Below are 16,717 nucleotides of genomic sequence, written 5' to 3' on the forward strand. Positions count from 1 at the left end.
TACCAGTGTTGCTTTGTCAGCCTAATGAAAACCCTCTACCGAGTGGCTGAATTATAGTAAATACTGCTATACTGTTAAGGTATAATTCATATCCAAGAAATGGGAGCACACACTATACTTACACTGGAAGTTATAACAAGATACTTGTTTTACGCAGTAAGAAATGTCTGTTGCTTGCACGGCCCATGCTAGTTTACGGGACGAGCTTCTGCACGCATTTCTAAAGGATGACGTCAGGCCTGTCTAGTCTGTGGAGAGGACGTTTTCAAATCTGTGACGTAGGAGGTGAATTTCAGCAGAGTTTGAAGGCGTGTATCTCGAGAACCAAAACAAATATCGCCGAGATATTTTGCACATTTCAGTTTGGTGTCATTATCAGTAAAATGAATAGATTTAAAACGTTTTTCATGTCATAGTGGAAATGTGCATCGCACATCGAAAGCGCGGAGACACAACATGGGTGCTGTGCTGCCACCTACAATACCTTTCGTTGCCCATTCCCCGGACGTGTAATGCTGTGCAGTGCACTCGAATGGAAGAAGACCATTATGGTTAGAACCGACTTACAGGCTGCAATTCCTCAAGGTTTTTGTCAATATGGTGATGCTTTGCCATATGAAAGTGAAGATAAATTACTTTGGAGTCCATCCCCACTTAGTGAGAAGGAAGTAGAAGATTTTCTTGTGAAATTACAGGAACCTATTGTCAATCATTTGCAGTGTTTTCATGCTAATCTCATTGACGCTCACATCAGAGATGACGAGGAGGCCTTGTATCTGCTGTTACAATGTGGTTATAATGTTGAAGATGCCTTACGAAGGGACAAAATGAATGTTATCCCTTCAACAGACACCATGAGCTTGTGGTCTGAAGAGGAGTGCCGAAATTTTGAAAATGGTCTATGTACTTATGGCAAGGATTTCTATTTGATACAACAAAAGAAAGTTAGAACTCGCTCTGTTGGTGAACTTGTACAGTTTTACTATTTGTGGAAGAAAACTGAGAGGTATGATATATTTGCCAATAAAGCGAGGCTGGAGAAGAAAAATATACATTGCACCCTGGCATAACGGATTATATGGACAGATTTCTTGATGAGCAGGAAAATGTAGAGATCCACACTTCATCAACAAATATTCATTACCTTATGTATGGTGACCCTAAACGACAATAGGGAGCCCAGGAAAATTCATATAGCACCAAGTTAGTTCACAGAATATTCTCTGGGAACCCCTCATTTCGAATATATTGTTAATCATTTTGATGAAAAAAGAAAGCTTAGAATTGCGTGTTATATCTGCTGCTTCAGCTGCCAGCAATATTGCAGAGCTAGGAAAATAGAAGCAATACACTTTATGTTCGAAGTGATAGCAAAGGAAATTGCAGTGTTTCATCAAGTGGCTTCGTAACCTCAAGAAGTAGGTCATTTCCAAGTGAGAGTGAACTAGTGAGCAGTGTTGAGATGGCCTTTTCTATCACAGCTGTTTCATCTCATATTCTAGAAACAATGACGCTATTATCACTCGCCCTTCAGAATCAGTTGCTCAGTGACGTACTGGCAAAAAAAAACTTTGTTTACGATTTAACTGACATAAAGAAAATACAAATTACAGTATTTTTAATTTAGAGCTGCAATTAATATTGCAGAAAAAAATTTCTGTTCATGTTTGTAAATGAAACAGTTGTAAATTCCTTAAGGAGGTTTATACCTATTGGAAACTAACTAGTGACATTTGTGTTTGTCTTTACAGATATTTTGTCACACATGATAGCCAATATGATTTTTTGTACATAACAAACAAGTTGATACAAAACCACCAGAAATGACTTTCAAGCATATTGTAAGCATATTCAGGTAGGAGAACTTGTGTATCTTGCAGCATTTGGTGTGAATTCAAGAGTTTCGTGTAGAATAGATGAAAAATTTTCTCCACGAGCAGTTATTTCTACTTGGATTTAAAAGTGATGAAAGGCGAAAAATTTGTGATGTTCTTGACATTGTAATTTTTCTGATAGAATGCTATAATAATGTTGCTTTATATTATCTTGCCAACTAGTAATCTTACTCATAGAAAATGAAATTATCAATTTTTACATGTACACATTTCGTAATGGTTGAAACACAATTTTGTACAATTAGTTCTCATTGTCTAAAAGTGTATTAATTAATTGTTTTCTGAACGTTTTGTTTATGACAGATTTTAGCGTCGGTGGAGTTCAACCAAAATTTCTGTAATAATAATAATAAAATAATTAAAGAAGATGGCAAAATGTAGCAACTTTGGAACGTGCCTGCTCTGTGTGCCGTGTAAGGGACGAATGCTTTTGGTCGGGAAGGAAAATGTTCGAAATTTCCCGACATTGTGGAAATCTCGATATCTACACCCCATTTTCACTTGAGTGATTGTTTTGTGCATTTCTGGAATAAAACTAAACTTGAAATTTACAGACTGTTCGGGATCCCGATAAGTCCGAATCGGTGCGGGCAATTTATTTTTGGTCTCCGCAAAATAAATAATAGGTCCCGATTTCAGTCCCATTTCTAATCTGTGATCTGTGCCTTGAGTGAAAGGAAACAACACCAAAAACTAGGGGTGTGTGGGATCCCGAAAGGTCGGGACCGTAAAAAGACATTACCATCCCGATCCCGACTTCGGGAAATAATTTTCCGACTTTTCGGGATCCCGAACACTCGGGAAATTCAAGATTGTCATTCATTTTCAAAAAGTTGTCATTTCTCGATGTTTCCTGCATGGTAAGTGTTTGAATCTTCTCGGAACTTAATAGTTTTCATTCCAAATTAAAAAATATGAATCGCTTAAGGAAAAACAACGTGTAAAATTCGAGAATTCCAGAGCGTCGGGAAACTTTTAACATTTCCCGACGTCGGGAAATTCCGAATTTTTCTCTGTTCCGGACGTCGGGATAAATAAAATGAATATGAATACCCCTTCCTGACAAAAACAATTCTGTCCCTCCCTAACACATCTACCAAAATCGAAGGGGGAAGAAGGGCCAAACAAACAAAACACACAGAAGAAGAAAAAGACAGTCAGGACACAATATTTTCTGAACAATAATTATTATGGGATTTTGACGTATGGGATTGAGGTAACTATTTTCCTCTTTAAAAAAAAGGAAAGGGAATTAACGTGGTTTTATAATTTCATTCGTACATATATGTTAATGTATCGTAATGCCAATTGTCACTGAAATGCTCTCCCCGCCGGATATTGCATGAAGTAGGCTAAAAGTTCTTCTTCTTTTAAATAAACCGACAATGCTAGTTCTTAATATTTTTTTTGGTAACACTTTACTATACCGGAGACGGATTTCTTCAAATTTACAGGAGAAAGTACTTACACAAATCATTTTCTGTAGCGTTGTTGATGTTCGGGAATGTAGTTTTGATCCATTTTAATGCGAATGCATGTGGTTTTCTACGAAAATCTATTTCCGACGCGCTATTGCTTCTGCCGCCATTTGCTTTCTGCACGAGAGCACAATACGCTCTCGTATTGTTCGTATATGCTAAATTGAACGAAAGGAGTGCTAATGGAACCTAACCTAACCTAGTATGCATACCTTGTCCCCGTGATGGTTCGTGGGGATATCGTGAATTTTTGGGCTAACGTCAATGGTTTTTGGGGCTGGCCGTGGATGGTTTGTGGGAAATAAGGAACAACAGTGAGTACTCGTTAATGTAAGAAATAGACATTATTTTCGTTAGAAATTCATTATTTCACCTAAAGAAATGTTCCGCAATGCAGAATAGTACGTTAGCAATGTAAAAAATTGTGAAATAAATCATTGATAGGTGTCTCCGGTATAGTAAAGTAGTACCTTTTTTTTATGTTCATCGCAATCCATATGTTTATCATATCAAATGTTTATAAAATCTAGTATTATTGGTACCAGGTTCATAGATTGGAGATACATTAAAATCGCATATTTTGTGTTTCGCATGGTTCGTACTTACCAATTGTATATTGCGGAACATAGTTCAAGGTGCCATTATGCTTTTTACACGAAAACAAACGCAATTTTTCACATTCTGATTGCTTTTTTTTTATTCCTTTCTTCGCTTCCGGAATACACAATATGGCGGGCACATCTTGACTCACATTGTGTGTATACAGTATTTCAACTTTCTTCACCGAAAAATACATACTATCGTGTTCGTCACCAGTGGAAATTATACATTATGCACGGGTAGCTGACGGATAGCCCCACGAACCATACACGGATAGCCCCTCGAACCATTATGCACAGTATCTGACCGATAGCCCCACGAAACCATTTCCAATAAGGTTAGGTTTGGTTACGTTAGGCAAGCATAGTAAAAAAAGGGGGGGTTGAAAAACTGACAGGGGCTTACGTCATCAACCATACACAGCATCCGGTTGTCGTAGGGCAAGCAAATGAAAGCAATGGCAATTGTGCATCGGTGAGATATTTCTTTTGAAAAATACATGATTTCCCGGTCAAATATATTCCACGATGAAAGAAAATACCTCGACGAATGTTGTAAACCTTGGAGAAGTTCATTTCCGCAAGTAGTTTCTTGTGTACAATTGAACAAATGTGTCTCCGATGTATGAAACTGTTACCATATTATTTCTTCTTCCAAATGGCAGACAAAATACAGATGATGGTGTAACATAGTAACTGTTAGTGCAGATGGTGTATTATGTATACATCAATTTTGGAAAAAAAAATAGTGTTATAAGGCCCAAATTCCCATTGTTTAATTCCAAACTAGTCATGAGTCGCACACAATTTTATTTTACGTGTTTCGAGGTTTATTTATGTCTGTCAACACATACTTTAGACACTTGGTTATTACTATACCTTGGATTTTTAGGTTCCTCAAATAGGCTCTAAAAATCTTAAAGCAGGTCCTAAAATCCTACTTCGTAATGTGTGAATGCTAGAAAGTGCCAAAAATAAGCAAGACCACATGAATCAGAAGTTTGCACTTTGAACTGTGCAGGCAACAGTGGCGCCAGACATTTTGCTTTGTTTAGAGCTTGAAAAAACATTATGGACTTCGAGGGAGGGAGGGAAATCGACAGTGTGTGTTTCAACGGGGTAAACAAGTTAGTCACTGAATATTTTCATTACCAAACAGAACAAATACCTGTGTGTGATGTAAAATTCCTGTAAAACTTTAAACAATATACAAAAACCTAAAAAATGGTTTGATTTAGGCGAAAAGACCTAAAATAGGTTTTAAGAAGCAAAATAGGTTATTTTAGGCACTATAAAACTTCATCGGGTATTGCATTTTTTGATGAAACACTGACATAACTTGTAATTTCTTATTTACCTGCAAAGGAAAAAATAGGTTAAAAACTTAAATCCGAGGGCTATACTGCTTTTCCGGATTCTCTGGAGTAGCGACGCGCAGAGGGGAAAGCTTGTGGGCGGGGCCAGACTAGGTGGGGAAGGGTGCGGGATGAAAGCAACGAAGTGCTGCATGGTGTAATGGCCGTAAAGCAAAACGCTTTCTGCTGCCAATTTTTTCTTTTATTCTTAACAATGGCCAGTGTATTGTTTTACACAAATAGCAAATAATATTGAACGTTTATTTGTCTTTTGATGCTACGAAGAACAGAAAAAAATTAAACAAATTTAAACATCCATTATCAAAAAACATGCAAATAACCACAAACTATGAAACATCATGTATCAAAATTTGTTTTAAACATTTGTAAAAAAAAACAAAGCCATGTGTTTTAAACTTTTCAAACAAGTTGTTCTCGAACACATTCAACACTAAGAGGCACTCTCCTGAATGCAGAGTTCCCCTAGACTTGTGAGCTGACATGTTTACTACGGAACTACTGGACCGCGAATGAGCCCCCTCCCGTGGATGCCCCTCCCCTCCGCACGTTCATTGGACGAGGCGCACACCCTTCAACATGCGCACAGAATGCGTTCGCATTTTCTTACTCCAGAGAATCCGGGAAAGGAATATAGTTATTACTTACTGCAACTGCATGTTTTATGGAAGTTGATATTTACCATCCTTATACTTACAGTTCTATAGTAAGGTGACCAAACATTCAGTATTAGTGTGGACAGTCCCCTTTTGTGAGTCTGTCCCGACCTTTTTTTAAGGTAAAACAGGATGTCAGAACGTTCTTTTTTTGTGACTGACTTATTGGCATAGAATTACTCCCTTTTTTGTGACAAACAAATCCTACATCTTCTCTACTATTACTAAGAACTATGGTGTAGTAACATTCAGTCATTCATATCTGATTCCAGCGCAGTTTATATTAGAGATCTGCACCGCTGCAATTATATGAAAGCTTAAGAAGCGATTGTTGGCCGACTTTCATCTCTTTGCACGCTGATGAAAAGAAAGGTCTGTTTTGTAAACACACTTAGCTAACTTGCGGTGATTTGCAGTAGATTGTTTATCTTTAAATATTTGTGACCTTTACATAAATGCCGCCAATAATTTGAAGTTTCAAATGCATTTGCTTCCATTGAAAGGAATTTAGTGCAGGTGTGATTCTGGTAGAATTTTTTAAGTTCTTAACTTATGAAATACAGTGTAGTTTATTATTTTTGTGAGTGAAGTACATTTATTTATTTCATTTTCAAACTTATGACAAAAGAGTTTTTATACTAAAAGGTGTACTTTTTGTTGTCCCATTTTTCCTTCAGGAAAATATGAAAAATGTCCCGTTTTGTTGTTTTATAAATCTGGTCACCTTAATATAGAGAAATAATGGGAGGGTTCAATGGTTCAACTATAAGAAGCCCAAGGAACATTTTAATAGTTATAGAACATTAATAATAATAGTAATAACTATTGCTTAATATTAATAATTATATTTGTAAAATTATTTGTGAAGAATTTGTCCCACTGTGCAATACAATGTGCCATAACATTGCAGTATGACTTAAGATGACCGGACCCTTCTCCGATTTTCTTCATATTTGACATACTTACTAATTGAAGCCTGCTAATGACTAATCTGATGTTAAAATTTGTCGGAAATGTCTAGAAATTGCAAAATAATTGCGAACCATTGACACTAGCCCCAACGAACCATTGATGTGTGGTTGGGTTAGTTTCAGTTAGGTTAGGCAAACATAGTTAAAATTTGGTGTCGTGGTAGTATCAGGAATATATACTGCTGGTCAATGAAAACCGGACACTTTAATATTTGACATCTGAATTGCAATAACAGCTCGCAGGTATATTACAGAATGTTCGGCAGATCATGTAGTACCATATGCACCATTCATAGGCTCGGACTTTGTTTATGCATTCGTACTTAATTCAGTTTCTGCAACATTTAGTTAGCCCTTGTACCAGAGCTTTTATCGACCCATTGCGTTATCACAAAAAATGCAAGTGTCCGGTTTTTTTTGTCCAGCAGTATATATATTTCCTTGTGAAACAAAAAATTTCGTGAAAATCAACTGTTTCAATTCCGAAAACTAACGCCTTATTTTCGTTTATTTTGCAATTTCTAGGCGTTTCCGATAACTTTTAACTTCAGATTTGTGATTAGGAGGCCTCAATTAGTGAGTATGCCAAATATGAAGAAAATCGGAGAGGGGTCCGGTCATCGTTCCAAAATTCCATATGCACATTTTGCCATACATATGTATACTTATGAACATGTTTATAGTGCTGTCTACCTACTACAATTTATTTTTTTGTTAACTTTCAGATCTTCACCCTGGAGTTCAAGGCAGATTCTCCATATAATGGAGTGTTACTTTGAAATTTTGATTCTCTAGACTGAAAATTGGGAATAAAAAGTTCAGTGCAAGGACAGCAAATGTGACATGTGCTTAAGTGAATTGATGAGAGATTATTTATGAAGGAGAGGATATGGGGGAGCACCATCAATCAAAACTGTAGATGCACACCCTGTTACTAATTGCTAGGCATAAAACCACATAAGGATAAAACAACTGACATACCTTTACTAGAGAGACTTTGAAATTATTGTCACCCAAAGGAGATATATAAATGCATCGCATTATGCATGATAATGATGTGCCTAAAAGTAACGTGAAACTGGAGTTTGTGGTAGAAAAAATTGAAATAACAGAGAATGATTGCAAGCAACAACCTGAATATGAAGAATCTCCACATGCAATATTTATAAAAGAGGAGTTAGACGATGAAGAACAAACCGAAAGTTCAAGTTTCATATTCAAGGAATTACAGGAAGCAGAAACAGTGTTCTCTCCCTGTGAACAGTTGGGAAGAGACCCTTTAGGTGAAGTAGGACAGGAATTCACCACTGCTCAACCAGTGTTTGTTCCCTGTGGAAAGGTAGAGGAAGATTCCTCGGATGAAACAGAACATGCTGAACCAGTGTTTTCTCCCTATGTGGAGTTTGGTGAAGATATCTCGGATGAAGCAGGAGAAAGATTTGACCTTGCTAAACCAGTGTTTGCCGGTGGTGAGGAGTCCGGGGAACATTTTCTAGCTGAAGTAGCAAAATGCATATCTGGAGACAGCAGGTGAGTGAAGATTGCCTCTCAAAGACAATGTGGTATTTGAAAAATTGCGACTGTATTCCCCTCGAGAATTACGTTGATTTTTTTTTATCTACAGATTTAGAGGTTTTACGTAATATAAAATTGGCTTAACCGTGTTGAAAACACACACAACAAAGATATTTGATCCGAAAGTATGGCCCGCATAAGTAAAAATCTCCCATTTCGGAGTACTTTAGCCATTTTTTATTAGTAAAAATATTTTGTATGTACACTCAAATAGCAAAAGAACACCATGTTGAAGATATCACTCCCAAACCTAACTATCCTAATCTAACAATCTTCTGTTGTATTGATTTATTTGGTGTTTTAAGTTCACTTTATGCATAGAAAGGCTAATCGGGACTGGACCTACAGTTTAAAGTGGGATCCTAACCACTATGTGCCTCCACCAGGTAGAGTTGTGTTCAGTGGTGGATTACCAAATAGGCCCACTAGGGGCGGCAAATCTTTTTTCCAGAATATCAAGAATAATAGAAAGTGTCTTACGTACACAGTGACAATTTAGACCTATGAAACCAATGTTTCAAATCAACGGTTTGCAACACTTTGGCTTCATACGAAAGAAACCTTGATGAAATCAAGAAATGTTTGTCTGCTCTGCCTCCTTCAGGCGCCAATCAATTTGTTTTTAACCCATGCTGTGGCGTTTATCGCTTACAATGACAATGCAAGCTGCCCAGCCTTTGTTGGTTTGTTCTTGTAAATAAGTACATACCCCTCGATCTTCCACTAAGCGTTTGTTAATGGCCAGGCAAGAAAGAAGACTGATTGTTTGAAACTCGCATCTGTAACAATGCCAGTCTTAAAAAAAATAAACTCATATACACTGCTGATAAGTGAGTGAGTGAGTGCAGCTTTTGCGTGGACTGCAACTAGTTTTTGTCTTAGTGTGTTCTCTGGCTGGTGCATTCAGTTTTTTTTATGCAGCAGGCAGCATGAAGCGAACAAAGTGGGGAGGCACATTAAATTTGTGCTTAGGGGCGGCGAGGAAGCTTAATCTGCCACTGGTTGTGTTGGGTGCTATATTCACTTGCACAAAGCCTTCAAGTTGTTCTGCTTCATGGTAAGGTAACAGACGTACTTTTCTCAGTAAAAACATTTCTGCAAGCTAAAACCAACTGAAAATGTTCATAAACAACAAAATCTTCAAACACAATGCAAAATATTTCACTTTCTGGAGGTGGTACACAGGGTCAGGGGCACCAAAAGAAATTATGTGAGTGGGTGGGGATTCTAATATCTAGCCCTGAAGCAACAGATACAAGTTACTCCACCCTCCACCCCCCCCCCCCCCCAAGGGTCAAAAATTGGCAGCGGTTATGCTATGCAGAGTGGTTAGCACAGTGCACTACTTTGCCAGGAGTCCCAAGTTCGAATCTCTGCATGGATGTTCTTTGTGAGTGTCCCTTCATCAATTTCATATCACTCATTTTTATCTTCGTGATTAGCCAAAAAGTGGCAGAATAGAAAAATAAACCTAATCAATTAAAACCAACACTCCCTAATATCCCACAAAATTTCCTCAACAGCCAACATTGTCCAATAACATGAATTTCTGCTCTTGCATTTGAAAGACCAAAGAATATATGAAAATTTTACATCATGTTCATAATTGTAGCCAAACTAAATTTCATTGAATTGTTTAAACTTTTCCACAGTTAATTTTCAACACGGAGAGTGCACATTTGCCTTCAGCAATGATACTAACCCAATTTAATAAATTACATCTAATTCAGACACCCTCAAAGATATGTAGAGATAAAGCAAGGAGTGAAAATGGGTTAAAAATGCTTTAAAAGTTACGATTACCTTTTTTTATATAGAACGATTGTGTGTGTACTGTATTATATATTGCTAAATGATGAATGTGCCAGAAAATTTCATTTATAAAAATCACTGATAGATTGCATTAGTGATGAATGCCATTGCTGTGTGAACTAATTTTGCTCTTTTCCCACACTTTGTTTATTTGTCAGTTTCATCATTTATTATTATTTCCACTTCCCAGTTATTGATATTTAGCTTCATTCACCAGCTAAATTAAATAAAATATTTGTGCAGGTGACATGGCCGCGGTGGCTCAGTCGGTAACGCGTCTGACTACCATGCTCAAGGTCCCGGGTTCGATCCCCGGCCGGTTCAAATCCGGGAACTTTTCTAACGGTGGAAGCGGCCCCGGCGCTCACCCAGCGTCGAATAACATGGGTACCTGGGGGAAACCCTGGGGGGTAAAGGCGGTCAGGGGCGTGATGCTGATCACATCACCCCCACTCACGACCGGATCAAGAAAGTGTGGGGCGTTACCTCCACACCCCCTATACGCCTTCATGGCGTGTTGATATGCACAGGGGAACAGGTGACATGACAAGGTGTGTACCAGTCAAGTAAAAAAGAAGTCGGTGAAAAGTCAAGAAATTATTCTCGTCACAATGACTGATTTAGTTTATTTTACTTCATTTTTCATTCCTCTTTGGCTAATCATGAAGATGAGGATGATAAGATAAGATGGATGAAGGGACAATCACAAATATATAGGGATGACCAACAAAAGCCCCACATAAGATTTTTTTATTGTTTCAAGTCCACTTTATGGACAGTAAAGCTAATCAGGACTGGACCTTCAGTTTAAAGTGGGATCCGAACCACTATGTGCCTCCACCGGGAATCAAACCCGGGACCCATTACAAGGTGACGACGCTACCACTGCACCATCGGTGAGGCCCTCCCACATAAGATTAAGTCTAGAATGCCAGAGCCAGAATGCATTAACAGATAATGCAAGTCTAATTCTCTTGTTAAATACAGCTTAAGTTTAACTGGGTTTTTGGTAGGGGCTTTTCATTACTAACTTTAACTAAGTAGGGATTGAATAAATAAAGGTTAAGAAAAACGAAAAAAGTCATGAATAAGTCAATAATTTTGGATTTGTTCTTTTGGTAGACATCCTCCATGAATCGAACCGGTGTTCTCTGGTTACCAGCCAGGTTAAATTGGAGTGAGATTCCAACGTTTCGAGCACATACAGTGCTCTCATCTTCAGGGAATAGCTATATAGATATGAAGACCAGTGTAAGTTTATATAATGACTATGATGTGACGGAGCTGGGACACTGTCTTTCTATTGGCTCGCTCTAGATCCTGGTGTTCTCATTGGCTGGTGTCTTGTTTTTATGGACCAATGTATGCGCTCGGAACGTTGGAAGCTAACTCCAATTTAACCTGGCTGGTAACCCGAGAACACCTGTTCGAATCACGTCGCCAGGAAAGCTACAATTCCTATTCTCCATGAATTTAACAGTTGATATGTTAACAGTCTTTCTTTGTCATATGCATTTTGCTTTCCTTGTTTCTAATACTCTAATGGTAAGATCTCCTATTTTACAGAAACACCAGTGAACCACCGGCCACTGAAGGAAATGCAAGGAACTTGTTTAAGTTGAATCCTGAAGACCTCAAATGCTCCTTCTGTGAAAAAACTTTTACCCACAAATTCCTTTTGGATGCTCATATTAAGATACATAAAGTGGAATTCTGGTGTAATTATTGCAATAAGGGATTTGAAAACAAAGAAACCTTCTATCTACATCTTTTAATCCACGAAGGAGGCCGCCCTTTCGCCTGCCATACTTGCAATAGAGCATTTTTTAAAGAGCAACAGTTGAAAACACACTTGACATTTCACAAAATCGGGACTGTTGGAAAGTGTAATATTTGCAACAAACAATTTTCAAAAAGGTCTAAACTGAGGTCACATTTCAAAATTCACGAAGAAAGAATTACCTTAGAGTGTGACCATTGTTACAAGAAATTTTTACACAGAAGCAGCTTGCGAAGACACATAAAAAGATATCATGACATTGTCCAAAATCCTTTACTAAAAGTTAACTCTGGAGAATGTCCATTCAGGTGTAGTATGTACAACAAAACATTATGATGCAGAACTCACAGTGGGGAATGGCCATATTCGTGATGTTTGAAAGAGAATATTTTATGCAAAAGGGTGCAATGAATCACCAAGAATTTGCAACATATAAATGCTCTCTCGCACTCTCACTTTTCTCTCCAAAAAGAAGATAAAAATTCTGTTGTCTCCCTCTCTCTAGATAGAATGAACTCCAGATTCACAGATTTGTTACAGTGTGATGTGATGTGATCAGCATTTGCACTAAGGAGATTGTAACCACATGTTACAATTGATGCAAGTTGAACATTATGATGATGATAACTTGCGAGGGTCAGGGCCTCTCTGCCGAACGCCGGCTTCACTCCCATCTGCCAAGGTGAGAGATCGTACAACCAGTTACAGGGTGACATGTGGTCAGCACAACGAACCCCTAGTCGTCATCATAGGTTCCCATTACAGGGTTACGCTACTCATTTGTAGCCTCCCATTATCCTTATGATGATGGGTGACCACCATCCCCATACACAGGCCAAATCTCAGGAAAAGTTGTAACACTTCCTCCAAGGAGACGGATCTGTGTGCATCCCAAAGCCTGATGCCTTAGACCACAAGGCCACGGAGTGGGACTGAACATTGTGATAGGGAGTCCTATTTCTTGAGTGAAGATTCATCTTCTGTGGAATACCTATTACTAATTGCTGACAATGATAAAAATTGTCTCAGCGAAGAACCACAAATGAAACATCAATATATCATATAATTGCAACAGCCCATGAGGGCCAGGGCTGACCTACCAACTGCCGGCCTCGCTCCCAACTTCCGGGGTGAGAGATCATGCAACTAGTTATGGAAGTGATGTGTGGTCAGCAGGACGAACCCCCAGTCATTGCTGTAGGTTTCTGTTACAGGGTTATGCTACTCATTCATAGCACCCCAATTTCCTCACGATGGTGGGTTGCCACCGGTCCCATACATAGGCTGAAATCTCAGGAGAAAAGTTGTTACACTTCCCCAGGAGACTCGAACCTGCACACGTTCCGTAGCCAGAGCCCAAAGCATGATGCCTTAGACAGCATGGCCATGGTGCGGGACATAATTAGTTGGCCAATGCAGCAAATTTCAAATAGATTAAATGTGATTTACTTGATAAGGTCAACGTTCACTCATGTTGAAATGATTAATTATATCCAGGAAATAACACACGCTCTCACTACCACATGTCACTCCTTACCAGTGTGCATATCTCCCTATGATATTGCGATATGGCAATGTTAGTGATGCACATTCCGTATTGTTCCTATATAGGGGAATGTTTAAATGTACCTGAAGTTAATTGTGTGACCATTGGCCTGTACTGCAAAAATACATGTCATCGCCTAATTATTCATTGAAAATTAGGTTATTTGCACCCATCACATTATATGGGACCCCCCCCTTACCATACCAAAAAATACTACATCTCTCCTAAAATTAAAATGCCCATATCCTAGATAAAGCAGAGGCTGTAAAGGGGCACTCAGCGCATGAAAGGATGAGGCACAGTCCACAGAAAGATTTTACTAGCCATGGGTCCAGATGCCAGGGTCCTGTTAGCCTGCAAAACCAAACTTCTAATCAGGGTGTCTACCAGTCTGGAAAACCTACTTTATTTTTTCCGGAGAAGTCGTGGAAATATCAGAGAAATTTACCATATTTCTCGAAAAATCAACATTTTAGTAGAAGAGCACTAACAATATGTCCTTTAGCAAAGAAAAATAGGACAATCAAGAAATTTTAAATTTGTAGTGTGCAAACTATACTTCAGTATTACCAGTAATTACAGTAAAAATTGTATGTTAAATACTATAGGAAAAGGGGTCACGTTTTGACATATAATAGAAATCTATTATACTAAGTGGTTATTGGAATTTACCATTTTCTTCTTGCAACTTTTGGGTTGTGTTTAGTATATATTAGGATTAATACATATATTACTAAATTTTACTATGTTTTTATGCAGTATATATTGTTTATGCTATAATTGTTTTGATTTTTTACAAAAAAAAATCTCTTGTTGACTACTAGTCAATATGTGGGAAGTATTTCGTAAAAACTCACCTCTGATACACCTATCAATCAATATTTGTTGTTTCTCGGGGCCGTTTACCCAATTTACCCCCACAGGAATTACATTGAAAATTGTATTATTTAACAGATTTTGATGTTTTATGTAGTATAAAATTATTTCCAGCGTGGGAAAAACACAAGTAATGGAGATGTTCAATCACAAAGTATGACCCATGTAAGCAAAAACCTTCCATTTTGGAGTGCTTTCACTGCTTTTTATTCTTAAAACTCTTTGCATGCACACTCGTCAATAATAACTATTGGTACCAAACCTATCCATCCTAACATAACTACGTAAAATTATAGTTGGTGTTATGGAATGTCATTTTGGGTGCTAGATTCACTTGCGTAAAGCCTTCACAGTAAAGTAACATGTTAAGATTGCATACTTACTGTACGTGACAATAACACATTTCCGCGAGCTAAAATTAACTGAAAACGTTCATAAACAACAAAATCTTCATATACCATGCATAATGTTTCACTTTCTCTAGAGGGTACAGAGGGTCAAGCATACCAGTTTCTCTTCTTATTATTACTTTTATCATGTGAAGTGAGTATTTTAATAACTTGATTTAAGTGGAATTCTAAGTGTGATCTTTAGCTAAAGTATAAAATATATACACAATATTTAAATGCAAGAATCCTCATGACTTGGTCTAAAATTTTGCTTGTTGTTCTGGAAAAGCTAGAAAAGTCGGGGAATTTAGTTTTTATGAAATGCTAGACACCCTGTCTAATCATTGAATTTAATCATGACCAATACATTATATGGTCACAATCCCACTACAAGGCCCTCCCTTATAGAAAAGTTTCTCATAATTGTTAATAATGTGGGTGAAACTTTGTTAAGTCTTTTTCCATGCCATCTTGTATTTTCGTTGTTTTCCTCCTGTTACAATTTCACTATAAAATGGCCATTCAGTATAAATAAACAGAGTCCTGAGTCCACCATGTTGTAGAAAGTGCCTTCGAAAATGTCAATTTAGGAGCAAAAAATGTTCATATTTAAAGTTTTGCAATTGGATGGTGAGAACCAAGTGTTTTGTTTTTTGTACTTGCCAGAAATTGGCAATCAAAATGGACTGTTTCTTTTTTCTTGAACAAGCATCTTGATGGGAGATTTTCCATATGTAAAAAATGTTTGTATGGTCTATTTTTATTCATTTATTTTGAAAAATAAACTTTATTCTCTTAAATAGCAAGTACAGTTTAATATTTAACCCTGGTTGTATCCCCACAGAACGGAAATATACTTGAAAGTTATCTGAAAAAGAAAGAACAAATTCCTCAAAGAGAAAACTACATTCATACTCTGTTGAATCAAATGGAAGGTGGTTTCATCATTTATTTGTGTGAAAATGTAGGACAATTCACTTACCAGTGGTTTTTTTTTTTTTTTGGTTATTTTCCAGTGTAAGGAAGAATTTCGTTAAACTTTGCCCCTTTTAATTAGTAAATAAAAATGTTCACAATTTGTTTACAAGAAACATTTTTCTTACACAATTAAATACAGAATGTTTTCAAGCATGTCTACTTTTCAGCTTAAAATCCTACTTTTTCATCCATAAAAACAAGTATGAGGTCTGCCTACTTCTGTTCATTTCTAAATTTTCCGTAGCTGCTTTCCACATTCTGTTTCGTATTAGTGCAGTAGTTATTCATTTATTTGAGAGTGAAAAGGAGAGGATTGAGCTGATGCCAAATGCTATCAGTGGTAGTGAAAATTATTGGTTTGAATTGAATCAGTGATAAAGACTGACACTTTTTCCAGTATCTCACAAGGTCTGCAAAAATGTGACACTTTTGTGGAGTTAATTGGAATGGAAACTGTAAAACATGAAGTCTTTACATATTTTGCAGCAGTATTTTGTAAGAAAAGTGAATTTTGTGGTTACATGATGGCTATTTTAATACTCCAATGTAATCTTGAAATAATTAGACGTAAGCAAGTTACTTTTTCCTTGAAGCTCACTTGTAGAGATTCTATCCATTTCAGTTGCCTCCGCTTGGGAACGTGAAGCAACAAATTCCCAAGCAGATGGTAGCAGGGGTCACCGAAATTGACAGAAACTCTACAAGGAAAAAGTTTAGCAACTAGCTTACGTCTAATTATTATCAACCACGTCTTTTATTTTCAACATGAATAATCTTGAAATGTTTTAA

The 16,717-nt window shown here is 37.4% G+C and overlaps 1 protein-coding gene across 1 annotated transcript; it reads left to right on the plus strand.

Annotated features, from left to right (window-relative positions):
• Window positions 1-544: 544 nt before the first annotated feature.
• LOC146000191 (mesoderm induction early response protein 1-like) lies at window positions 545-15,744 on the plus strand. The gene is given in 4 exon segments (XM_083137567.1): window positions 545-1,041; window positions 1,044-1,855; window positions 7,698-8,502; window positions 11,926-15,744. Coding segments are annotated over 2 exon segments (624 nt in total). The 5' UTR covers window positions 545-548; the 3' UTR covers window positions 1,175-1,855; window positions 7,698-8,502; window positions 11,926-15,744.
• Window positions 15,745-16,717: the final 973 nt, after the last annotated feature.

Source organism: Lepisma saccharinum, chromosome 16 (genome assembly GCF_977018435.1).
Source record: "Lepisma saccharinum chromosome 16, izLepSacc3.1, whole genome shotgun sequence".
Taxonomy (NCBI): Eukaryota; Metazoa; Arthropoda; class Insecta; order Zygentoma; family Lepismatidae; genus Lepisma; species Lepisma saccharinum.